Source organism: Onychomys torridus, chromosome 10, assembly GCF_903995425.1.
Source record: "Onychomys torridus chromosome 10, mOncTor1.1, whole genome shotgun sequence".
Taxonomy (NCBI): domain Eukaryota; kingdom Metazoa; phylum Chordata; class Mammalia; order Rodentia; family Cricetidae; genus Onychomys; species Onychomys torridus.
Genome location: NC_050452.1, coordinates 72,339,002 through 72,364,931, shown reverse-complemented (window position 1 = coordinate 72,364,931; position 25,930 = coordinate 72,339,002). Strand labels below are relative to the sequence as shown.

Below are 25,930 nucleotides of genomic sequence, written 5' to 3'. Positions count from 1 at the left end.
CAACTTTCATGTAGCACTGGCTACTCTTGGTCACTCCCCTGTGACTGTTAAAGTTCCTTCCTTGGTTTCTATGATTATTTTAATCTCTCAGGCCCACTCTCTCTCTCAGTCGCGTTAGCCCTCTCTCTCTCTGCTCAACCAAAAAATGCTGTAAGCTCTCAGAGCTCAGTTATCTATCTATATATGCTTAGATAATATCTGGCTCAACAGCTGTCCTTACGGAGATACAGAACTGTTCTAAGTCCTAAGAATAAGAGACCAAGGGATCAGCCCTAAATGGGAAATCTGTATCAACACCCTACTCCTTCACCAAGGCTCAGGGAATTTGCTGAAAGATGAAACGGTAAGAATGCAAGAGCTAGGCTGGTCTGGTGGAAGTGGGCTGTCACCCAAGAATGTAAGAGCTGCGGGTGGTGGAGAGTGTTGTGAAGTGCTCCCTTCTGGATATGGGCATCGTGCTCAGTAGCTGCAGTTACCCGGCACAAGACCAGCCAAAGAGCCAGCGCAGAGTGGGCGGGTAATTTCCAGACCCCACCCCTTGCTGAGGTCTCCGCAGTGGGAAGTTGCCAGGTCCAGAAGAATCCTTGAGGATGTAACCAGCGGTAGTAGCCCCATGCATGGTCGTCCCGCACCCATGCACATATAGACTCAGTTGGTTATTTTAAAAAGACGCGAAATTGGGATGGCTTTTGACTGCCGTGTTCACCACTGGTATCAGCTCAGCCCCTAAAGGCTGGCTTATATATCGTAGCTAAACGATCCACATACACTGACCGTCACTGCTCATCTCTACTATAAAAGCCACAAACAACCAGCAGTTACTCTTCTTGTTTTGAGTGGAGAAAAGTAAAAACGGACTCCACAAAGTGCTTTTTGACCCGGGGGGCGTCCAGGGTCTTGTACGGCCACAGCACGCACGTGTGGTGAGGCAGACGCGGAGGACGGACCCTCGGCTGGGCGTGTTCTCCCTCTAACCTTAGGTTCTCTCCAGGATTAGGCGAGCTTTAACTCGTGGACCCGCCCTTTCTGACCCGCGGACCGGGACACAGACCACACCTCTTCCGCAAGCGCCCCTCGGCCGAGCCCCGGCGCGGAGGGCTCCAGAGTGCGCATGAGCGATTCAAAGCAGCGCGGGAAGACTCGCGCAGGCGCGTTCGGGGGACTGGCTCGGTGGCCGCTCCCGGCGGCTGCGACCGTAGACGTCCTGACTTCCGTAAACCGTGAGTCTCTGACAGTTTGCTCCGCCGCTCTGGACTGTGAGGGGTCAGGAGCGAATGCTCGGTCGGGACTCAGGTTTTTGTCGCCCTGCGAGCATCCTTGGAGCTTTGCCGCGGGCTCCCGCGGCGGGAGGAGGAGGTGCGCCTGCGCACTGAGCTTCCCGTTGCCGTGGGGGAGTTCTCCGCGCCCGCCCATTCATTCATCCCTTCCTTGGCGGCACCGAGCCGCCCTGGGCCGCTTTGAGCGGGGCGGTGGGCCAGCCTCCTGGCGTGCAATCTCCTCCCGGGGCTTCTCGGGTCAAACCGCTGTCCCTCCCCAACAGCCGCCGGCCGGCGGGCGGGTCCCCAGGCCGGCCCCACCCCGGTCTGCAGGAGTTCCCGCTCAGCCCCGTGCCAGCGACGCCTCCCGGGCTGGGATTTGGACCCATGGTGTGGTTTTTGAGTGTTTGTGGTTTTAGTGCCTGGGAGGGCAGATGGTTCAGTGAGTGGCTTCGCCTGCCTCACAGTGTTCTGATTTCCACAGCTGCTGCGCTGCCCGGTGGACATGACTGTGTAGCTGACATTCTGCATCCCCGTTGTGTGTGGTGGGAGCCTCCTAGGGTACCCAGATGGAGGAGCCCATGGCGCTTTCTTCCCTGCCTGGCTGTGACAGGGGTCCCGCTGATGACTCATTGAAAAGATATGAGCAGAATGCGAAACTTTCAGGTATGTGTTTTCATACCCCAGGTGTGCAGTTCTGAAGATTCGTTAAAAACTAGGTGGAAAGAGAAGCTCCCTTCAAATTAAATTACAGTTTCAGAAATAAACAACAACCCCCCCCCCCACACACACACACAAACACCTGACTCTTAGGTCGTCCTGTGTCCATGTAGATTCATAACATCTATTTAGGGTTGAATTGCATTTTAAGAGGATTGAGCCAAGCAGTGGTGGCGCACACCTTTAATCCCAGGAGGCAGAGGCAGGCGGATCTCTGTGAGTTCAAGGCCAGCCTGATCTACAGAGCGATCAAAGAAAAAGAGACACTCCAGATTAACTTCAGGCTCTGTTGCAGCAGGGAGGAACAGTTTCCATGACCTGAACACCAAACAGCCGTATTTATTGATTGTTACACAAAAGGTTTTTTGGGGGGGAGGGGCAACGACAAGTTCCTCATACCAATGCCCTGATCTATTCTGTATGTTTCCTGAGGAAGCATCACACCCCTGCAACTTTAGTCCTTACTCTGTACTGTGTGCAGTACCCAGTAAAGCAGGACGCTCGGGGTGTGTCAGGACCTTACTGTGGCCAGAGCCTTGCAAAGACTACAAAGCTCCTTCCGAAAAAACGAAAAAAACGCTGTAGGTAACAGAAAACAATCACTGTTTCCTGCAATAATTTCTTTAAGGTCTAAGTACTTAAAGAAAACAACCTAGGCGGATCGCTGTGAGTTCAAGGCCAGCCTGGGCTACCAAGTGAGTTCCAAGAAAGGTGTAAAGCTACACAGAAACCCTGTCTCGAAAAAACAAAAACCAAAACAAAAAAAAAGAAAGAAAATAACTATTCATGCTGATGTTTACCCTAGATACAATGATCCTACTGTTTTTTCCTCCTCTACAGTTTGTATACTCCTAAAAGCTTTAATGTCACTTAAAAAGCATAATGTCACATATTTTTGGTTTGTTTTGTTTGTTTGAGACAAGGTTTCTCTGTGTAGCTTTGGAGACTTTCCTGGAACTCACTCTGTAGACTAGGCTGGCCTCAAACTCACAGAGATCTGCCTGCCTCTGCCTCCCAGTGCTGGGATTAAAGGTGTGCACCACCACTGCTTGGCTTGTATTTTTGATTTTTTTTTTTTTACTAAAACTAAACTCTTATTTATTGTCACAATGAGTACCTCTCTCAGTGTCCCTCTTCATGGTGATGAACACCACTGTTACTGTCAGACTTAAAAGCTTGAGTCTCCTGTACCCTTCCTTGTTGAAGTACCATTAACTTCCTTAACCTAAACTGTCTGCTTCCGATCCTCTGCAGATTTCCAATCCATTTTATATGCTTTAGATTGATCTTAAAATACTACTGTTGCCTGGTTTCCCCTGTCCTTTATTTATTTTTTAAAATAACTTGTTTTTCAGTCTGACTTTTTTTTTTTAATTAATAAACACACATAAAAGGCAATAGCATAGTCATATTCTTGTATCACTTAGCATTCTGTATTCATTTTGGCCTCTCATTCATGTTGTTCCATCGACTGGACTGTGTGAATGCATGAATCTGATCTGGTTCTAGAATTATTTTCAGAGGAATGCTCCTTTTCTGATATCTTAAAATGTGATGAGGGCTTGGGGATTTAGCCCAGTGGTAGAGCGCTCGCCTAGCAAGTGCAAGGCCCTGGGTTCGATCCTCAGCTCAAAAAAAAAAAGAAAATGTGATAAATTAGTGGGGTGATTTTTATTTCTGGTTTCAAAAGTTTTATAGCTGTCATGTAATCCAACTTAGGCCATTACAAATAGTGCCCATGATAACTTATAAAACATGCTGAAATTTTATCCATGAGTTCTTTACTGTGACTCCTAATAAAAGTGAAAGCCATGTCGGAAATACCACTTTAGGAAAGACTAGTACTGATGAGGTCCAGGCATACCATAAGTCAGATGAGAGAGATCATGAAGCAGTTATGTGCCTGGGCATTACCTTAACTCCTTATTGAAGTTTCAGTTTTTTTGGTGGGGGTTTTTGGACTTTTTGTCTATCTTTCCATATGTAGAACCAAAGAGGATCCAGCCTACAGTAGGGGTTTGTTAGTATTAAACGATATAAAATAAATCCCTAGGATAGCAGATGAATAGCAAAGCCCTTTGTTTAGTAGTATTGTTGAATTTTTGTAATAACAACAAATTATTCATGCTTATTGAAGAGAATTTAGGAAAATAAGAAAGCCTAAATTGAATTTTTCCAGTATTTAGTCCTTTAGTTGTGTGTGTGTATATGTATGTAGAGGCCAGAGGACAGCCTTGTGCATCATTCCTCAAGGACTACCAACCGTTCTGGTTTTAAGACAGGGTCTCCCTGGCTCACCACTTTGGCTAAGCGGCTTGCAGGTGTTCCCCAGAGATTGGCTTTTTGACATGGGTTTTGGGATCAGACTCAGGTCCTCATACTTTTCAAGGCAAGCATTTACCAACTGAGCCATCTTCCTGGGCCTAGGATACATATTCTAAAATTAAGTTGGGATCCTAGTCAACATATTTCTAATTTTGTTTCCCCCTCAGTGTTAGGAATAGGATTCAGAGTTTTGTGTTGTTAGGCAAGTACCTCACCTCTGAGCAACACACCCAACTCCTGTTTTATGTTTTGCTTAGTATATATTTTGAAAATTTCTTAGATACTTAACTACTCTACAGCTTGGTTTAAATTTCATTGTTTAATATGCTGTCATTTCTTTTTATTGAAGCTTTGAATCATTTTTAATTTTTCCCTATTAAGAAAAATGCTGCACTGCATAGATGCTGGGCATCAGTTGGATTAAATGATTGTTGTTTCAACAAAGTTGTTTTTTAAGTTGTATGTTCCAAGTTTAATGACAAAAAAAAAAAATGTATTTGATCAAAGAATGAAGTTTAAATTATATATGCGGAATGTTCCACACAGTGTTAAAGTTGAGGGTCTTATAGTATCCAACTGCATGCTCTACAGTGGGTACAGGATACCCAAGAGTATGCTCTACAGTGAGTACAGGATACCTGAGTGCATGCTCTACAGTGGATACAGGCACCATCTTGGTTGGTCTGTGACAGTTTATACCTTTTGTCACAACATAATTGCAAATGATCTCTTTTTATTTTTCAAAAATTTCCAGCTTGTATGAAATTATATGATCCCCTAAGTATAGGAAATTAAGTCAGTATATAAAAGCCCCAAAATGAACATGACATACTCCTATACTGTTACTCCATGGTGAGTTCGAAAACATCCCCAAGTGATGGATACTTAGTATCTATTATATGTAGCCACTTTTCTAGATGTTAGAGATAAATCAGTGATTAAAGCATAAATTAATGTTCTCAAGCTAACTGTAGCTGGAAGTGGTGGCACAGCCTTTCATGCACTTGGGGTGCAGAGGCAGGAGGATCTCTGATTTTGAGGCCAGCCTTGTCTACATAGCAAACTCCAGGACAGCTGGGACTGCATAGACCCTGTCTCAAGCTCCCCTCCAATGTAACTATTGTAGTTAGAATAGTAAGAATTATTGTAGTCATACATTTAGCATTTACTGTGTTTACTGTGTGACAAGCTTTGTGTAAAGTGTGTGTACACATTTATTTTAAGCTTCTAAATGCCCAAATGACATGGATACTATTACAACCTTTTTATCCCAACTTTTATTTTCTTCTGTAGATGATAAAACAACAGCTATTGTAAAATGAATAGAAAATCTCTTAATAAAAAAAAAGGAAAAAAAAAAACAGCTAGTGATGTAGCTCAGTAATCCTCCACACTACAATAATAATAATAATAATGATATTGATACCTATAGATAGGAAACTTAGATTCATAGAGATGAACTCTGCTCAAGACAGACATAACAGCGTGGTGTACAGTGGATCCAAGTTTCTAACTTAGGTTCCCCATCTCCAGTGTTGTGTTACGTTGCCTCCTGTATTGAAATTGTGTGGAATCTCCATCTCACCATGGTGAGGGCAGCTTGAGTAAGTTGTTGGTCTAAGTGGGTCATGGTAGAAGAACGAACACTGTACTGGCTCTCCTCAGGCTGTCGCCTCGGACTCTTGATATTCCCCTTCAGATCTGTTTTCTACTTGTCATTTTTCTATAGCATTCGCTTACTCTCTGCTTTGCCCTTTTGGGTTTCATTAACTCTTCTCACCCCAATCATTCATTCCTTTTTCAGTGTCTGTACACACAGCTCCTTCTTCAGCAAATGTTCTCTTTCATTTTTCCATATTAGAACACAACCCATCTAGGCTGGGCGGTGGTGGCACATGCCTCTGATCCCAGCAGTCAAGAGACAGAGGCAGGATCTCTGTGAGTTTGAGGTCATCCTGGTCTATAGGGTGAGTTCTAGGACAGGCAGAGCTACACAGAGAAACCCAGTCTCAGAAAAATAAAAAAAAAAAGACAAGAAAAGAGAGTCTCTTCTACTAGACTAAAATCCCTGAGGAAACCCAGCTGCACCAGCGTGTTCATTTTAAGAGTGTGCTTGTTGCAGAACATTGAAAAGGTAGTAATTCTGAGTGAGCGTATGTAGGCATCAGTGGTACCTCTGACTCTGAGCGAATGATGTAACTTCTCTAACTAGATACCTGTATCTGATTTTAGACAGGGTTTCACTCTTTACACTCTAGCTAGCTGCCTCAAACTTGCTCTATAGACCAGGCTGCCCTCAAACTCATGGAGATGCCTGCCTCTGCCTCCCAAGTGCTGGAATTAAAGTTGTGTGCCACCGTGCCTGGCAAGATATGCATTCTTACTGTGCCAACATCATAGTGCTGTTATGAAGATTGAGGGCCAGGCAGTGGCATGTGCCTGGAGTCTCAACATTCTGGAAGAAGTAGGAGACAGATTGCAAGCTTGAAACCAGCCTGAGCTACATAGCAAGACTGTCAGATGGGCAGCGCTTGCCTAGCGTGAGCCCTGAGTTCTGGCCACACCCCTGCAGAGAGAGAAAAAAAAAAAAAAACCATCTGAGAAAGCACTTTGAAAATGCCTTCAGCTTTGAGTATAAATAATTACCGAAACTAGTTCGTGCTTGGCTTCGATTCTACAATAGAGTCTGAAGATTCTTGTGTGGTTCTTCTTTGTATCAGTAGTTTATTAGGTTTTACATTACTGCTTCCACTTATTTTAGCTATGTATACTTTTGTGTTTAGTTAAAATTAGCAGTTTTTCTGGGGTCAAAAATAGAGGATGCCAGTAACTTTGGGAACCCATTAAACAAGTTTTTTTCCCCTCCATAAACTAGAGAACCTTAGAAGACTGTCTTCCTAAAGATAGACTGACCATTCTGAGCATAACACTTTCCCTACCTGTAAGATGTGTCTGATGAAGGAAATTGTTTTCAAGATTATTGCATTGTGCCCTTACTATGCCATCTAGTGATCACAGCATACATTGCATGTTCAATTTTTTCATTTTATATTTTGAGTGTTTTGAGACAGTCTGGCCTCAAATTCCCTATGTATTTGAGGCTGGCCTTGAACTCCTAATCCTCTTGCTTCCGTGTCCTAGGTGCTGGAAGTACCAGCGTGTACTAGGATATTCCGCTTATAGATTTTTTTATTTTTATTTTTAACTGTTCTCTTTCCCTTGCTGGCCTTAAGCTCCTGGAGCTCAAGTGGTCTTCCTGCCTTAGTGTCCTGAGTAGTTGGGACTACTGCATGCACCACCTTGACCTGCTTTGTCTTTTTTTCCTTTAAACTTAGCATTTTCATCTTAAAGGCCAAATATGTGCTAGCAATATATCTCTTAGTGTGTAGCTCCAATACAGTGGAAATTTGCCGTGTTTAATTTTGGGGTTCTCTTTTTATTTTTTACTGTTAGTTATTTTGCAACTTGCAACTTTTTAGCAACTCTGTGGGGTTTTAATGTTTATCATTCTGTGGTTAATTACTTGGTTTAAAATGTATTTCGTTGATCTATCTTTGAACCTAAGAAATTATAAGCTGGGCAGTGACGGCAAATTCCTGTAACAGTACTTGAGAGGCAGAGGTGGGAGAATCATAACCCTTGTCACAAGACCCTGCCCAAGTCGGGCAGTGGTGGTGCACGCCTTCAATCCCAGCACTCTGTAAGTTCCAGGCCAGCCTGGTCTACAGAGCAAGTCCTAGTACAGCCAGGGCTGTTACACAGAGAAACTCTGTCTTAGGGAGGCAGGGAGGGGCATTTACCCTATCCAAAACCTACATGAACAACAACAAAAACCTTAGCTACCTGTCATTACAGATTCTAACTGTAAATTCTTCCTTCCTTCATAGGCATTAAAAAAGATATTGAGAAGCTTTGTGAAGCTGTACCACAGCTTGTCAGTGTGTTCAAAATTAAGGACAAGATCGGAGAAGGTAATTTAAGGGTGTATTTTACTATTGTTAAACTGTTGAAACAATGATAATGTTGGTAACTGTGGTAACAGATTTTCTCCCCCTTGGAAAGAATGAAAGTAGTAACTATTTAGGATAAAACCAACAGTCATAACTTAATCTATTATTCCATTAAGATATTTATTAATCTTATAGCATTGTTTACCATAACATTTTTAAAGCCTAATATGAAAATCTGCTCAATTGCTTCCTAGGCACCTTTAGCTCTGTTTATTTGGCCACAGCACAGTTGCAAGTAGGACTTGAAGAGAAAATTGCGCTGAAACACTTAATTCCAACAAGTCATCCTATAAGAATCGCAGCAGAACTACAGTGTCTGACCGTTGCGGGGTAGGCAATTCCAAGGCATTTCACCTGAATTGACTCTGTGGTTTATAATATTTACAGTAGTTTAACAAGAATAATGAGGCTGTGCTTTATTACAGTTTCCAGTCACCTGTACTTTGCCCCATACCTTTCAATGGTTAAATTTCCATTAATCCTTTTAGAGGGGATTTCTTCTGAGGTCCAGGATGGCCTCCTGTTCATATTCCATATCTTTTTTTTTTTAAAGATTTATTTCTTTATTATGTATATAATGTTCTGCCTGCATGTATCCCTGCACACCAGAAGAGGGCACCAGATCTCATTATAGATGGTTGTGAACCACCATGTGGTTGCTGGGAATTGAACTCAGGACCTCTGGAAGAGCAGTCAGTGCTCTTAACCTCTGAGCCATCTTCCTAGCCCCGTATGCCATATCTTTTTTTTTTTTTTTTTTTTTTTTTGAGCTGAGGATCCAACCCAGGGCCTTAGGCTTGCTAGGCAAGCACTCTACCACTGAGCTAAATCCCCAACCCTCCATATCTATTTGTAACCTTTCCTGGCAAATAGTCAGCTGTAGCTAGAATTTTCTCTTCGCAGTTAGAGTTTTCCTGCCTCTCCCACAGTCAGGACAAATCTCTCTCACCCGCCAGTCCCAGTCACTCAGACCCAACCAAGTAAACACACAGAGACTTATATTGTTTACAAACTGTATGGCTGTGGCAGGCTTCTTGCTATCTAGTTCTTCAATCTTAAATTAACCCATTTCTACTAATATCTTAAATTAACCCATTTCTGTTAATCTATAAGTTGCCACATGGCTTGTGGCTTACTGGTACCTTACATCTCACTTGTCACGGTGGTGGCTGGCAGTGTCTCTCCACCTCAGCCTTCCACTTCCCAGAATTCTCTTCTCTCCTTGTCCCACCTATACTCCCTGTCTGGCTACTGGCCAATCAGTGTTTTATTTATTAACCAATCAGAGCAACACATTTAACATACAGAACATCCCACAGTAGTCAGCCTTGGCTTATGACCTGGGTTTGTTCTTGGTGGGAAGAACTGTGTGCATCTTGAGTACTGATAGCCTTGTCTCCCACATGCTCACCTGCCTGGAGCTGTCCTGTCTTCTGCTTGCACCTCTGTGCTTTGCTCTGTGTTGGCCAGATTTCTTCAGTTATTTTCATGTGCCATTTTTACTTCCACACTGCTCTTTGACTACACATTCAGTTGATGTATAATGATCAAATCAGGTCCAGTAATAATTCTGTTTCCTTAAAGATGTATCTTTTTTTGTATTTCAAACCCCAGATGAAATTTGTAAATAAATTGCTCTGAACTCTAGTCAACCCTACTGTGCGGTAGAGCAGAGGCTTTATTGCTGTTAGCTAGATGTATTTTGATAAGCATTTTCGAACCTTCTTGTGTGCCTTGCCTACTGCTTCCTGCTTCTGTGAGATCCACTTTATTGGCTTCCATGTGTGACTAAGATAATGTGATAATTTTTGTTTTTCTATGTATTGCCCCATACCCAGATGTGTTCATACATCCCTAACTTTTAACCTGTCTTACCTAGCCAGAATAACCAGTCCAGCAAATTTCTCATCTGCTTATGTGTAAAAGGCACTACATCTATCTCCTCTGTTACTCAAACCAGCATGTAGATACCATCCTCAGTGTCTTCATTTCAGTCCTAAACTGACATCACCCAAATCTGTCATGCCTATAATCCCAACAATGCCAGCCAAGGCAGAAGTTATCTCCGTGAGTTTTTTTGACAGATTGAACTATAGTGTGAGATCCTGAGCTAAAGAAAGGTATCTTTTCTGCAAGTGCGTCCTCAGTCCCTTGCTTGGCTTCCCACCTTGAAAGGTGTGGTGGTTAATGCGTGGTCAGCTTGGCTTAGGATGCTTCCTTGTCTGGTTTTCCTGCTCTGTTGATAACTACATTGACTCCCCATGTTTTACAAAGGAGTCTAGAGTAGAGAGTAGGAGTACCTATCTGGAGGAAACTGCCTGGATTTGATCTTTCTGATTTAACACCTTTCATGACTTTGGGGAAGTTCTTGCCTCGTTTCTTCATTTGTAAATTGGGGTGGAGGATAACTTTTCCCCTGAGGGTGCCGTGAGACTGAGGTTTTGGGTTTTGGGGGGGCGGAGGTGGTTTTTTTAGCTGAGAAATTTTTCATACAATATATTCTGATCATGGTTTCCTTTTCCTCCAGTTCCTTCTAGGACCTTCCCATCCCCTCAACTCCAAACTTTCTCTCTATAGAAAGCAAGCAAACAGGCAAACAAACCAAAGAACAGACTTAAGGCCAGGGGTGGTGGTGCACACCTTTAATCTCAGGAGTTGGGAGGCAGAGCAGGAGGATCTCTGAGTGATCGTGTGAGAGCTGCAGAGTTAAGTGTTGCCAAAGATCTCTAAGTGGCGCTGGGCTTGCACTCTGTGTGTTTGACACAGAAAAAAACATCAGAAGTCTTAATCCACCCATAGCCGGTAGGCTAAAGGCAACTGAGTCATTCCCTTCCTTAACAAGCCTTACTGCAAATTGGAGTCCTTGTAAGATGGTATCCCAAAAGCAAATGGAAGTTAAGTTTGTAGATTTATAACTTTCAAAGCCAATTGAAATGTATATAATTATTGATATAAATTTGTCGTGCCCAATAGAATGAAAGATTAATTAACTGTGGTAGCTTTACTTTTGCTGCCAGGGTCTCCACTGAGCTAGCTGTAGTAACCAGTTATGAAATGGCAATCCCCGAAATAGTAGTAGCGGTGGTCGTCACTGTTATAACAGCAACAATGGCAGCAGCGATGTCAAATTCTCTTCTGGAGCGTGTGGGCATCCACTGGCATGGACACAACTCCAGGAACACGAACCGGCAAGACCCATTTTTCTTTATCCTAGCATGACTTAAGCTGGCAGCTCTGCAAAAGAACAACTAAGAACCATAAAGAAAAAACAGGCAGCTCACAAGGAACTAATGGTCTCATAATGGCTACATTCAAGCTCACGAATTTTAAGGTATCTTCACAGGGGGCTGAATGAATTTCAGGAGGCCAAAAAGTGTTGCACAGAGCCATTCCTGAGAAGTAGGTTCTGCTCCAGCTTGAATAGGATTGTGAGAATGAAAATGCTTAGCTGGCATGCTACTGTCAATAAATGGAGGTCAGTGATCTTCTATAGCAGGAGACTTAAAAGTTCTTATTAATAAAACTCAAACCCGAGGCCAGTTATTGGGGTGATTGCTAGAAGATCAGAGAAGCAGAACAAGCCACGGCTATCTCACCTTGCTAGTTCCTCAGGTGATCCTGTTTCCTCAGGCTGGAAGCTTCTGAGTCCTCATCCCAATGGCTCTCAGCTGAATTGTGCTGCTCCAAAGCCTGAATGCTAATCAACCAAATGCTTAACTAACTACATGCTTTTCTCCTCTAGTTCCTGGTCCTCACGCCTTATATACCTTTCTCTTCCTGCCCCCACTCCCTGGGATTAAAGGTTGTGTTTCTGGGATTAAAGGCGTGGGTCACCATGCTTAGCTGTTTCTAAAGTGGCCTTGAACTCACAGAGATCCACCTAGCTCTGCCTCCCAAGTGCTGGGATTAAAGGCGTGTACCACCACTGCCCAACTTCTGCTATAGCTTACTCTTCCCATTTTCTAGCTACCATTTTTGGCTTTGTTCTAGTTGCTGTCTGTTCTCTGACCCCAGATTTGTTTATTTTGGGGAACACACAATATTTCAGGGAACACAATACCCACCACAATCTTCAGTGTTATCCTTAATCTCGTAGGTGTCTGGGTGACACATTCTCAAACATACTTGAAAAAGCAGTTACCATACATTACTTTCTAGAAAATCCGACCACATGGGTGCAGTTCCTAGGCTTACGTTAATGCTTGCCAAAGCTGGCCGTATTGGGCTTTCAATCCCCATTGGCATTAGAAGGGGAGAGTTTTTCACAAAGGCCCAATAGGCCACAGGGTGCACTCAGTGCTCAGAAACCCAATGAGGAATCTCATTGTCCTGAGGAAAGACATAAGCAGAACCCCGGGCCCACACCAACACCAGATCGGCTCCCCTCCAAGTGTCAGTAGAAAGATCCTTCCATCGCTCCAGAGGGTGATTTGCAACAGGAGCCATCCAGTGCTTATCTGTAGTGGATATTCCAGCAGAATCCACTGATAAGAAATTTAGAATATATAATACAAGGGAAAGAATAGAATGTGGAGAGGAATGATGAGCCCCTAGTTTCCCCTTTTTGCTGTAGCAAAATATGTTTGTTTGTTTGTTTTTTAATAGTTCAAATTTTTCTTTTTTTTAAGATTAATTAATTTTTCTATTATCAGCTTGATCAATTCTTATCTTAATAGTGTAGTGTAATGTTTCATTGAGGGTTGCTCAGTAATTGAGTAAAACCAAATCTTATTATAAGCAACAGTCATCCTAGGGTCCCCCGTGCCATATATATAGCCTCCCTGGTTCTGTTGGGTTGCAGTCTGATTGTTCTTTGCTTTATATCTAGAATCCACTTATGAGTGAGTACATATCATGTTTGTCTTTCTGAGTCTGGGTTACCTCACTCAGGATGATTTTTTCTAGTTCCATCCATTTGCCTGCAAACCTCATGATGTCATTGTTTTCTCTGCTGAGTAGTACTCCATTGTGTATATGTACCACATCTTCTTAATCCATTCTTCAGTTGAGGGGCATCTAGGTTGTTTCCAGCTTCTGACTATTACAAAGAAAACTGCTATGAACATAGTTGAGCATGTATCTTTGTGGTATGATTGAGCATTCCTTGGGTACATGCCCAAGAGTGGTATGACTGGGTCTTGAGGTAGATCGAGTCCCAATTTTCTGAGAAACCCGCATACTGATTTCCACAGTGGTTGTACAAGTTTGCATTCCCACCAACAGTGGAGGAGTGTTCCCTTTGCTCTGCATCCTCTCCAGCATTGACTGTCATTAGTGTTTTTGATCTTAGCCATTTTGACAGGTATAAGGTGGTATCTCAGAGTCGTTTTGATTTGCATTTCTCTGATAATTAAGGCTGTTGAGCATTTCTTTAAATGTCTTTCAGCCATTTGTGATTCTTGTTTTGTGAATTCTCTGATTTTCTCTTTAGCCCATTTTGTAATTGTATTGTTTGGTATTTTGATGTCTAATCTCTTGAGTTCTTTATATACTGTGGAGATCAACCCCAATTAGGTGTGGGGTGGGTGAAGATCTTTTCCCATTCTGTAGGCTGTCTTTTTGTCTTATTGACCGTGTCTTTTGCCCTGCAAAAGCTTCTCAGTTTAAAGAGGTCCCATTTATTAATTGTGCTCAGTGTCTGTGCTGCTGGTGTTATATTTAGGAAGTGATCTCCGGTGCCAATGTGTTCAAGAGTACTTCCTACTTTCTCTTCTATTAAGTTTAGTGTAACAGGATTTATGTTGGGGTCTTTGATCCACTTGGACTTGAGTTTTGTGCATGGTGACAGATATGGATCTATTTGTAATCTTTTTTTTTTTTTGAGCTGAGGATTGAACCCGAACCCAGGGCCTTGCACTTGCTAGGCAAGCACTCTACCACTGAGCTAAATCCCCAACCCTATTTGTAATCTTTTACATATTGACATCCAGCACCATTTGTTGAAGATAGAAATTTTTATCTTTTTTTAATGTCAGTTAAATGCTTATATTCACTAATGTGATTTTTGTATTTTCTAATAGTAAGTACATGTACATTGCTAAAATAATTCATTTTTCAAAACATAAAGTTACAGTGCATCTGACCTTCCCTCTAAAGTTCACTGTGCCTTTCCCACCAGGGGGCAGGACAACGTCATGGGAGTTAAGTATTGCTTCAGGAAAAATGATCATGTGGTTATTGCCATGCCATATCTGGAACACGAGTCGTTTTTGGTAGGTTTTAATAGTTTGGTAACTTTAATTAGCTAAATGTTTAGTTGAATAGTTTTGTGACTTCATTCATAACTTTATTTTAGGACATTTTGAATTCTCTTTCCTTTCAAGAAGTACGCGAGTATATGTTTAATCTCTTCATAGCTTTGAAACGGATTCATCAGTTTGGTATTGTTCATCGTGATGTGAAGCCCAGCAACTTTTTATATAATAGACGCCTGAAAAAGTAAGTAGGAAGACTCCTAGAAAACACAGTTGAATTTGCACTGTGGAGTTACTCTTTGACATACAGTGTAAACAACCACAGTGTTCACGGTGTTTCTGTTCAAGTTTTTGTTGTGATTGGGAAGAGAAAATGCAATGAGGAAAATAAAATTATACTAATAACACAATGTACATCGTGAGATATGCACTCAGATGAAAAACTTAGAATCTGGCCCGTCTCAACCTTAGAGCCCTTGTCTCTAGGCTTCATATTCTTGTTTTAGTAAACGGACACTGGACAACATAGTCAGCTTTCTGTTTTAACACCCAAGTTGTTATATGTGTATTTTTGTTGATTAGATATGGAAGAGATGTTACAAGCTAAAAACAGTATTTATATTTTATGCCATACTTAGTATGATAAGGAATTCAGACGAATTCAGAAGCCCTTGTGTTTTCTGTCATGTCTTTAGATCTGTTTCATTAGGAAGTACCCATTGCAATGCCCTTTTCCATACCGAACGGCCGGAGATTCTGCTTCCGTCTCTTGTTCATCGTTCCTCCGCCTTGTCTCTGAGGCCCCAAGTAGAGAGACAGCACTTAGCTGACCGGCCACTTTAAGGATTCATCGCTCTCTGATTTTCAGTCTTAGCTATCAAGTCCTTGAGAATTTGTCTTTGTTTCTTTTTTTCTGGTTTCTTGCTGTTGACTATTATAAATTCTTTCTTAGATTATCTATCTATCTATCTATTATGTATGCAGTAATCTGCCTGCATGTATGACTGCAGGTCAGAAGAGGGCACCAGATCTCATTACAGATGGTTGTGAGCCACTGTGGTTGCTGGGAATTGAATGAACTCAGGACCACTTGAAGAGCAGTCAGTGCTCTTAACCTCTGAGCCATCTCTCCAGCACCCCCATCCCCTATTATACATTCTTAATTGCTCTGGAGTCAATTAGTTTCTGAATGTGGTTTGAGAGCGTTACAATGTTACTAATTAAGTCTCTATAGGAGGGTGACAATTCTTAATTTTGCTTCTTAGGTATGCCTTGGTGGACTTTGGTTTGGCCCAAGGAACCCATGACACAAAAATAGAGCTTCTCAAGTTTGTCCAGTCTGAGGCTCAGCAGGAAGGTTATTCACAAAACAAGTACCATGGAGTCACTGGACACAAGGGCTCACTGAGCCGCCCAGCACCTAAGAATCTGGATCAGCAGTGTGCCGCAAGAACTTCTGTCAAGAGACCCTACGTGAACGCACAGACTCACATTAAGCAAGGGAAAGATGGAAAGGTTCTACCTTTTACATTTTCAGATATGGATGTTTAGGAGTGCTCTCCATCAACCACAGGGGAGGATGCAATGCTAGGGTGGTACTTGAGATTAAAAAAACCTCTATTACATGTTTCAGGTGGTTAGTTTTTTCACTAAGATTGTACTCTATTTCAAACCAAAATACCCTACTTGACAAACTTAGTCTGCAGTTATAAATTACATTATATGATAAAATGGGAAGGAAATTCCCTGTATGTTAAAAATGCAGATGTCCTATCTCCTTTTTAAAGAAAGCATTATAGGGGAATTCTGAAGTGTCCATCTCCATCTTAGCCTCACAGGAAAATGAAGCCTCTGTAAGTGGCTGTAGAGACTGAAGTGTTGGGTGGGCTGTGGTGACGTTGTGTGTGTGTGTGTTACTAGTTGCCTAGACTATTCTCTCCTTTCACAGAGTGTTTTGGTGCCTGAGAATGGCTTGGAGTGGGTGTTTTGTCACATGTCACTTAACTCTTTAAAAGCTGTGGCAGAGTACAGCTGGCAGAAAGTTACAGATGTGACCCTTACTCTCCTTGTTTTTGTTGGTATTGTAGGAGGGATCTGTAGGCCTTTCTGTCCAGCGCTCTGTTTTTGGAGAAAGAAATTTCAATATACACAGCTCCATTTCACATGAGAGCCCTGCAGAGAAAGTAAGTACTGTAGCTTCGTAGCTCGACCGTCAGTCAGCCGCACACTGAGGAGCTCGGAATCCGCTAGACTTAGTCCTAGCATGTGATAGAGTTTGCCTGTGGCAGGAGGTATTTTTACTGAAAATCCAGTCGTCTTTAATTTTTTTCTGAACTTTTTTGGTGGAGTTTTTAATTCTAATTAGCTGTTGCTGCTCTTTCTCTAGAGGAAGATTGAGAACGGGCTACACTTCCCCTGAGTTCCCAGGGCCTCCCAGTCCCCGCACGGTAGCGTAAATGTACCTGTAAAGTGCCTTCAGGTTAGGGATTTTACAGGGACTTAAGGACCCTGACAGTCAGAGCTCAAACAATGGATTGACCTAGTGTACTGCAGTTACAGTTCTGAACTAGTTAGACCTTGGTAATTGTTGTGCTGTTATAGTGCTCCATAGCCTAGGTTGACATCAAACTTGGAATCCTCCTGCCTCAGCCTCCCTAGTTCAGCTATTGCTATGTACAACCATGCCCAGTGGCCTTAAAACATTTTAGTAGAGAGCTGTTGAGTTGCAGTCTAGTAGCTCCTTCAGCAGTTTTGAATGAAGTTTATGCTTTTGATAATGCTTTTACCATGCCAGCATTTGAAGGTATCGTGTTAAATGTCGTGGAAATAGAAAATACAACTTTTTTTGTTTTAGCTCCTAAAGCAATCAAAGACTGTGGATATAACCTCAAGAAAGCTAGCAGCAAAAAAGGCAGCCATTTCTACAAAAGCTGTGACTAGTGTGATGAGGAAAAGTGCCAGTTCTTGCCCAGCTGTCCTGACCTGTGACTGTTACGGGACAGATAAAGTCTGCAGCATTTGCCTGTCGAGGTAAGATGGTTCACACAGCGTGTTGCCAGACGACGTCAGAACTGGAAATAACTGGTGGGATATTGGTTTGTGAGTGAAAGTGAGTAAACATGGGCCCTGGTGCACAGCAAGTGTTAGACAAGCAACAGCTGCCATATATTCATTTGATGAAAATGCATTTTCTGGAAAACACATTTGCTCTCACATGCAACTAAGGGTGGGTGGAGGAGGTTCTTGGAGACATTTCTTGCAGAGGCCATTGTTTCTGTCGACTTTATTCCTGTCTGTGTTGAATAACCAGGACCAAATAATGCTTCTTACTCCTCTCTGCCTTGAAAGTTTTTCCTTTGGACTTGGTTTTTATAGATTCTTCCTGATTAACTCAAATCTACATGTGAATAAGTATATCAGTAACTCAAGATCCCAAAACAAAAGAATTTTTATATAAATTCCTTTTGTGTTCTGTTTTTCTATTACAGTTTTTATTATTTACCGTCTGTTTTTATACTTGGGATTTGTGTTAAAATTATCTGGGATAGAGCCAGGGTTTGGTGCTTGGTGGGGAACAATGAGTAAAATCCAGAATGTTTATTGCAGCCAGTTTTCAGTGCTTATAAGAGTTTGATTTATGTTGACACCAGGACAGAGTTTTATGTGAACTGAATTGATAGCTTATTTCTTGGACTTAGAACATAGTTCAACGTTTTTCTGTTTGTTTGTTTGTTTGTTTGTTTGTTTGTTTTTGAGACCGGGTCTCTATGTAGCCCAGGCTGTCCTGGAACTCTTATCTATGTAGATAGACCAGGCTAGCTTCTGTCTCCCAAGCTAGGGTGGATTACAGGCGTGTACCACCATGCCCCACTAAGGTAACGAGGTGTCCTGTTTCTTCCTCATAAGACGGCAGCAGGTTGCCCCTCGGGCAGGCACACCAGGATTCAGAGCACCGGAGGTCCTGACCAAGTGTCCTAACCAGACCACAGGTACGCAGCACATGAAGTAGGGACCCGTTCACACTGCTTCTCCTAGATGTGTTTTATTTTGTCACCGTCACTGATGCTTGACACTGAGCCCTGCGAGTGCAGCTCCCCACTTTGAGATTATGTGTTTCTTTATGCAACTTTCCCATCTTAATGCTGTGTTTAATGACATACTGTGTCGTCAGGAGGCTGTGCTCAGCAGTTTTTGTCAGTGTTAGAATTGCAGCACCTACCTGTTGACTTAATACCTCAGAAGCTTTCTGTGGTACAGGTACATTTTTTTGATTAATTATTTTACCATAAAATAATGCAATATCAGTTAACAGAGTTTGAAAAAGAGAAAAGGTTTCTAGAATCCAGAAAGTCATAGAGCTTAGAAGACACCTTGTCAATGTACAGGTGACTCCTGTTGTCGTGGAGGTGGAACCTGGAGACACCACGTTGGATGAATGAGATGCCTCCTGCTGTTCACTTGGACCATGGGCTTTGAAGAAATCATTCATTCGTTATGTACCTGTCCTGTGCTTGCTAATGAAGTAAAAATGACTATGACTATACATTATAGTTAGGACACACATGGTCATAATTACAAAATGACTTGTTGAATGTGGTGTTAAAACTGTATAGGGTATTGAGGGGCATCCCTTCTTACCCAAAGGGGTATGAAAGCAAGTTCATAGAAAAGATGACCTCTGGGGACATACTGTGGAGTTGGAGATTGGCATTGAGCATGACCTGAGAAACTCTAGAAACAACATAGTCTAGCTGTAGAGGAAACCATAAGTTTAGTGTTGCAGAACGTAAAACAATTCAGGAGGTGACTGGGAAGACACAGATTCTGTGTGTTAAGCTGCTCGGCCTGTGGGCCAATAGATGCCATTCAAGGAAGACAGTGAGGGTTGTGTTCTAGGTCACTCACTGTAGATGTGCTGAAGAATAGCTTCTGGAGGCCAGTATCCTTCAGTGGTCCAGGTGAGAGGTGAGGGATGTGATGACATTGGAAACAGGAATGGAGAAATGAGTAAGGAACTGACAGCCATTGGTAGGTGTTGGTTGTCAAAACTTGTGTGGGGTACCGAGGGGAAAGGCATCCAAGGTGCTTATATGACTAGCCTGAGGGATGTAGATGTGTACCCAGAAACAAGATAGAGAATAAAGGAGAGCCTAGGGGAAAGTTAAAATTGGACTGAGCCATAGCTGGTTAAGATTTATGGCACCTCCGAATAGAATGTCCTGCAGAGGGAAATTCAGTCTAAATCAGGGAAGGAGCCGGAATGGAAACACGGTTGAGTGTCAGTATATAAATGATGGTTGCGGGGCTGGGGGGATGGCTCAGAGGTTAAGAGCACTGGCTGTTCTTCCAGAGGTCCTGAGTTCAATACCCAGCAACCACATGGTGGCTCACAACCATCTGTAATGAGATCTGGTGCCCTTCTCTGGCCTGCAGCCATATATCCAGGCAGAACATTGTATACATAATGAATAAATAAATCTTTAAAACATTTTTTTTTTAATTGCTATTAAGTGGATGGAGCTTGAGGGAGAATATGCAGGGAAGAAATTGGAATTCCGAGGGACACAGAACAGCACAGGGTGGAGGAGAAGACATTGAGGGAGCAGACAGTGGTACAAAGACCTCAGAAAGGACTTACTATTAGGACAGTCAGGAGGAAGACTCAAGTCAAGCTGGTGTTGGGGCTCAAAACCCAGGACTGTAGCTGTGCAGGGCTAAGCTCAGTGACTCGCTGAAAGGAGGCCACCTGCACTGCCAGGCGCCATCTTGAAAAGCCTCCAGATGGCTTCCTGAATGTTGAATTGTTGAATTTCTTTTGATCCTATAAAATGTACATTTACCTACAATTTTCTAATGATGAAATATTTCTAATTTACCAGTGTGTTCAAGAGAGAAAACTGTTTTGCAGGAAGAATATTGAATTAGAGTTGTAGTTATACTTTAAAATCTCCCAAGAAACTTAAATATCTATCAATACTGAATCAAGCCTAACTTTTACGGCTCCTAGGATGATGTTGGTTCACAGTAAAGGTCTGCAGCTACTGGTTTCGATGGTCACACGTTCACAAGCTCAGGCTGGTTTTTAAAGCTTGTTTTCTGTCACAGCAATTGACATGTGGTCTGCAGGCGTCATCCTCCTCTCCCTGCTCAGTGGGCGGTACCCATTTTACAAGGCCAGTGATGACTTAACTGCTTTGGCTCAAATCATGACAATTCGGGGATCCAGGGAAACCATCCAGGCTGCTAAAGCTTTCGGTGAGTTTTATATCCTAGAACAAGGCAGATGCTTTTGATTATCACCTATAAATTGCTAAATAAATTGTTATAAAATTCTCCTTGCAAATAAATTTGTTCAGTATGCATAAAGTCATCTACTCTTAGGAAATTATTCACTCTCTTGAAAACAGTTATTTTCTACGTGTGGTGGTGGCACACGCCTTTAATCCCAGCACTCGAGAGGCAGAGCCAGGTGGATCTCTGTGAGTTCGAGGCCAGCCTGAGCTACAGAGTGAGTTCCAGAAAAGGCGCAAAGCTACACAGAGAAACCCTGTCTCCAAAAACCAATAAAAGAAAAAAGAAAAGAGTTACTTTCTTTAAAACAAAATCATATGCTATTATACACGGAGTATCTGTTGTCTGTTAAGGACCGCTGTCAGGGAGGATAATAGAAATGTGTATTACTAGTCCTTAGTTTCCTTGGGTTCGGGTCACAGAGGAGTAAATCAGGTCAACCTTTCTTTACGGCATATGTCTTACGTGTATGTCATTCTTTGCTCTTTGGACAGGGTCTCATTGTATACCTCTGGCTGACCGGGAACTCACAGAGATCCTTCTGCCTTTGCCTTCTGAGTGCTTATATTACAGATGTGTGATGCCACCCCCAGCTCTTGAGCTTAAATAGTAACAGCACAGGTTAAGACTGAGATTACACAATCTGTGGGTTGCCTGAGAATTACTTCAGCCTTGCTCTGGTAGCCCAAACTCAGATCCCACCTTGTGTCTGTTCTCCAAGTGGTAGTGTAGTTGTTACTTCGCAGCTTGGGTGCTCTTCTGTCGGTGGATGGTAAGAGTAACTCAGGCAGTGTGCCCAGCCCAGGAGCAGTGGTCCTTAAACAGGAATGCATATCGGGATTGACTGGCAAGCTGTAAGAGCTGCTGCTTCTGTCCCTACCTGCCTCCATGGAAGATAGAATTTAGAGAAATGGAGTGCTTATTAGGACGACTTCTGTTTACAATAATGACTCTTAAAAATGCCCTTGCTTTGGAACACCAGTTGCCAAGGTCTAATGTGCCAGAAAAACTGTGTGGTGCTCTTTAGGAGAGTCTCAAAACAGACTTGCCAAAAAGTATGTCAGCAACACTGACTCTGCAGTTTGTGCCTGTCAACCTAGTATAAGAAAGTTTTGTTCCGCGTTAACAGGCTGCAATAGTGCTCACAGGAGTGACATGGTTGTCTTGACATTCAGATTACATTACAAAAAATAGAACATGTTTACATTTGTTCTCAACTACTTAAAACGTTCCACCTCCCATTAAACAGCTTAAAGAGAAGAAGGTTGGGGATCTGGAGTTTGTCAGCAAGTACCAAACATTTTGTTGAAAAGCTTGAATTTCCCTCATTGATAGTCAAAGTTATTATAATGAGGGCCAGTTATGGCATTACTTCAGTCAGATCTCATAAATTTGGTCTGGGTGCAGAGGACTCAGTGCCACAGACGGGCTGTTTCATGACAGTGCTGGCTTGCCAGTGATGTGCAGAGCCTGCCCCTTTGTAGGTGGTCGGTAAATACTCGTGGAATTGTAGTGAATAAATTCAAAGAAAACTTTGAGCTGAAAACTGTGCCTGACACAATATATCCTGGCTGAATGTGTGCATTAGGTTGTTTCCCTCAGTACTTTATTTAAATGTACTCTTGGTCATGTGCTAAAATTTGTGTGTACATACAGCCTGGGACGTGCTGAATTTCATCTTACGTCAGAATGAGCGAATAAGGAATAAAACTGTATGGCTGTCCTCGGGCTGGAATTTCCTAGGAAAAGTAGAAGTGTGTTTGGAAAGTAGAAATGGACTCAGGTGTTACATCCTCACTAAGCTCAGCTTGTGCTAACTTGCTTCCTTTGCTCTCTCCATTCCGGCCCACTTCATCCTTTTCCTGTCTAGTAATTGTAGTAGAATATGTAAGGAGGCTCTTACAACTGAGATTGCTTTGTTGGCAAGCTGCATACTTCAACAGGGAATCTCCATGTGCATCTCATTGTTTAAGGCTGCATTTCTGTTTCATAGGAAGTATATAGTTCATGATTACCTGCTTCTGTCCTTATGTTTGCCCATTCTGATAATAAGTTGATGCCAGGTTATTTTAAAGACATTTATGTTTTTCAAAAATTGTGTGTGCTTGTGGAGGCCTGAAGTTGACACCAGGAGCCTTCCTCGTTTGCTCTCCTTACTCACGGAGTCACGGCTTGGTGATAGGGCTATTAGAAGCCAGTTTTCCCCGGGAGGCCTCCTGCCTCTGCTCACTGAGCGTCGGATTACAGATGTACAGCTGCACACTCTCCAGGCATCCGTGGGGGCTGTGGAACCAGAACTCCAGCTCCCACGCTTTCGATCTGCGGTTACCTCCCCAGCCTACTGTTTATCCTTTTGGAAAACCCTGAGGTCTGGTTTGTTGATTGACTTATTCATGAAGATGCCTGGGGTGGGCAGGCACCAGGCAACTGTGGATTGTGAGCTGGCAGTAATAGAGCTTAAGACCTAGTGCAAGGAAACAGTTACCGTTACAGAAGAAGTGCTGGGAAAAAGAAAGCGCATGGAGAAGATCCGGCTACTCTGTAGGATAGGTTGTTCTAGAAGAGCATCCAGAATGTCCAGGTCAATAAAGGGTCTAGCACAACAGACAGTATTAGTGTGTACAGGAGTGGATAGGTTTCAGGAGTTGGAAAGCATCTTAATCTTCAAGGAGCTCACAGTCTTGTAGTTGAGACAGGCACAGTAAACCCTCCCTGGTGAACAGAACCTGAGCAGGGACTTTCTGAATACAGACCTCCTCCAAATAGGATTATTGCGCTAAGCAGAGAACGTCCACAGGACTATCCTAACACCCGAGGCATGGAGCTTTGGAAGAAGGGAGGATGGGTGGGGCTCCGCTCCTTGAAGAGAGAAGCTGGCAGCCAGCTTAGTGCCTGGCATAGCTCCGTAAATCCCTGCTGTCTGTTTTCTGTCCACTACTTTGTAATCTGGCTTTCAGCTGGGAAGGGTGAATACATTCATGAGGCACATGACCTACATGTTTCTCATGAGTTGCTTGTGATATATTCAGGTAATTTTTTTTTTCTTTTAGGCAAATCAATTTTGTGTAGCAAAGAAGTGCCAGCACAAGACTTGAGGAAACTCTGTGAGAGACTAAGGGGTCTAGACCCTAACACTCCCAAGTTAGCAGTCCGTCCACCAGGCTATACTTCTCCAGAGAACACTGACCATACGGCTTCTTACGTACAGACATCTCCAGCACAGCACTCAGAGGAGTCCTTGAATAAAGGGGACAGCGGTGGCTGCGGGAGTCGTCCCAGCGAGAGTACTACCAACTTGGAAGGCTGGGACACAGTGCCTGATGAAGCCTACGACCTGCTTGATAAACTCCTGGATCTAAACCCAGCTTCTAGAATAACAGCAGAAGCAGCCTTACTGCACCCGTTCTTTAAGGGCATGCGCTCCTGATGCTGGGGTCCGTTCTTGTCTGCCATGTGTCGTAAGGTGGGGCAGCTAAGCGTGGCTTCCAGGGAAGGATGATAACTTATCTTCAGTCACAGTGTTTGCTCTGGTGTCAAACTGTAAACAGATTAAGAATTATTAAATGTCCAGGGGAGTCCTTAACATGATCTCAGTTAAACACCAAGTAGAGGCAGAGCTTTAGTTCCCTGGTTTTCTCTGCTTCTGGAGCAGCCTTAGCCTGATGTATGGTTCAAGGAACAAGTCATACGATTCACAGACATGACAGGGAGTGGAGCAGTGAAAAAGACTGTTTCTTTTCCACTGTGTGGTCTACGCTGGGTGTGCATGGGACTGGCTCTTGGTGTGTGCATGGGACTGGCTCTTGGTGTGTGCATGGGGGACTGGCTCTTGGTGTGTGCATGGGGACTGGCTCTTGGTGTGTGCATGGGGACTGGCTCTTGGTGTGTGCATGGGGGACTGGCTCTTGGTGTGTGCATGGGACTGGCTCTTGGTGTATGCATGGGGACTGGCTCTTGGTGTATGCATGGGGACTGGCTCTTGGTGTGTGCATGGGGACTGGCTCTTGGTGTGTGCATGGGGACTGGCTCTTGGTGTGTGCATGGGGACTGGCTCTTGGTGTGTGCATGGGGACTGGCTCTTGGTGTGTGCATGGGGACTGGCTCTTGGTGTGTGCATGGGGACTGGCTCTTGGTGGTGTGTAGAGAGACAGTAGTTACTGCAGAGATGTGGGGGAAATGACACCACTTCATATAGTCATTCTTGTAAGTTACACGGTGCTTACTGCAGAGTTTCTGGTGTTTATTAAGAATTACATGTGTTTATATTGGGAGCCAAATAATGTGCATATTGTTGATAAGGCAGAAATGTTCTTTTTTCTTGTACGACCATTCTTTTCTCACCATCTTAGTTTATTTAATTAGGTAGCTGCCGCAAGGAAGGGTGAGCATACACCTGGGAACCTGAGGGTTTTGTCTGCCAGGAGCATCCAGATGTCTGCATTTCTGTTCAGAGTTGACCTTGCTCAGAGAGGAATGGTTCCTGGAGTCTCGGGAGGATTGGAAAGAAGATAATGAAGTAGACAAGAGTAAGGAAGGACTTGCACAGCGATTGTGCATTTTCACACTCACCTGCTCTGTGTCCGTGACAGCATGCCAGGCTTCCCAGGGGGCGGGAGGGTAGACTTGCTGAGGAGTCCCCTTTGTATATTCACAGGTTCCAGGGAACTGGTCCTCACTCGGAAAATTCACTTTCCTGTTTTGAACACTGATAGATCAGTGGTGTATACGCATTTTGTCTTAAGCTGTATTTTTTTAAACTTGAATGTCAAGGATGTGTATTTAATAATAAATGTTTCCTTTTGGATTCTCCTGTCAGATTACTCCTTTTAAAAACGACAGCTTAGCCAGGCACATGTGGTACGTGTCTGTAGTCTGCCGGGTTGCTTGAGCCCCGGAGAGAGCCAAAGAGTGGGGTGGAGGAAAAAGAAAAAAAGAAACAACTTATACATTTTTTTTTCCCCAGCCAGACATGGTGTGGTACACACCGCTAATTCCAGCACTCAGCAGGCAAAGGCAGACAGATCTCTTTTGAGTTCACAGCTAGCCTGGACTGGATACTGAATTCCAGGCCAGCGAGGGCTGTATAGTGTATATAGTATAAATAAAATTATTCTTACTCCTGAGATTAATGTGC

At 43.2% G+C, this 25,930-nt stretch overlaps 1 protein-coding gene across 2 annotated transcripts; it reads left to right on the top strand.

Annotated features, from left to right (window-relative positions):
* The first annotated feature begins 1,159 nt into the window (after window positions 1–1,159).
* On the top strand, window positions 1,160–25,563 carry Cdc7 (cell division cycle 7). Of its 2 annotated transcripts, none has more exons than XM_036200149.1 (12): window positions 1,160–1,220; window positions 1,741–1,922; window positions 8,189–8,272; window positions 8,506–8,641; window positions 14,430–14,523; window positions 14,607–14,749; window positions 15,771–16,020; window positions 16,593–16,688; window positions 17,360–17,535; window positions 18,412–18,494; window positions 20,611–20,760; window positions 23,847–25,563. In XM_036200149.1, the coding sequence occupies exons 2-12, from the start codon at window positions 1,826–1,828 to the stop codon at window positions 24,221–24,223; spliced, it is 1,686 nt and encodes a 561-aa protein (XP_036056042.1). In that variant the 5' UTR covers window positions 1,160–1,220; window positions 1,741–1,825; the 3' UTR covers window positions 24,224–25,563. The 2 variants fall into 2 exon arrangements, with proteins under 2 accessions (XP_036056042.1, XP_036056043.1); XM_036200150.1 differs by lacking the exon at window positions 1,160–1,220 and adding an exon at window positions 1,404–1,646.
* The last annotated feature ends 367 nt before the right edge of the window (window positions 25,564–25,930 follow it).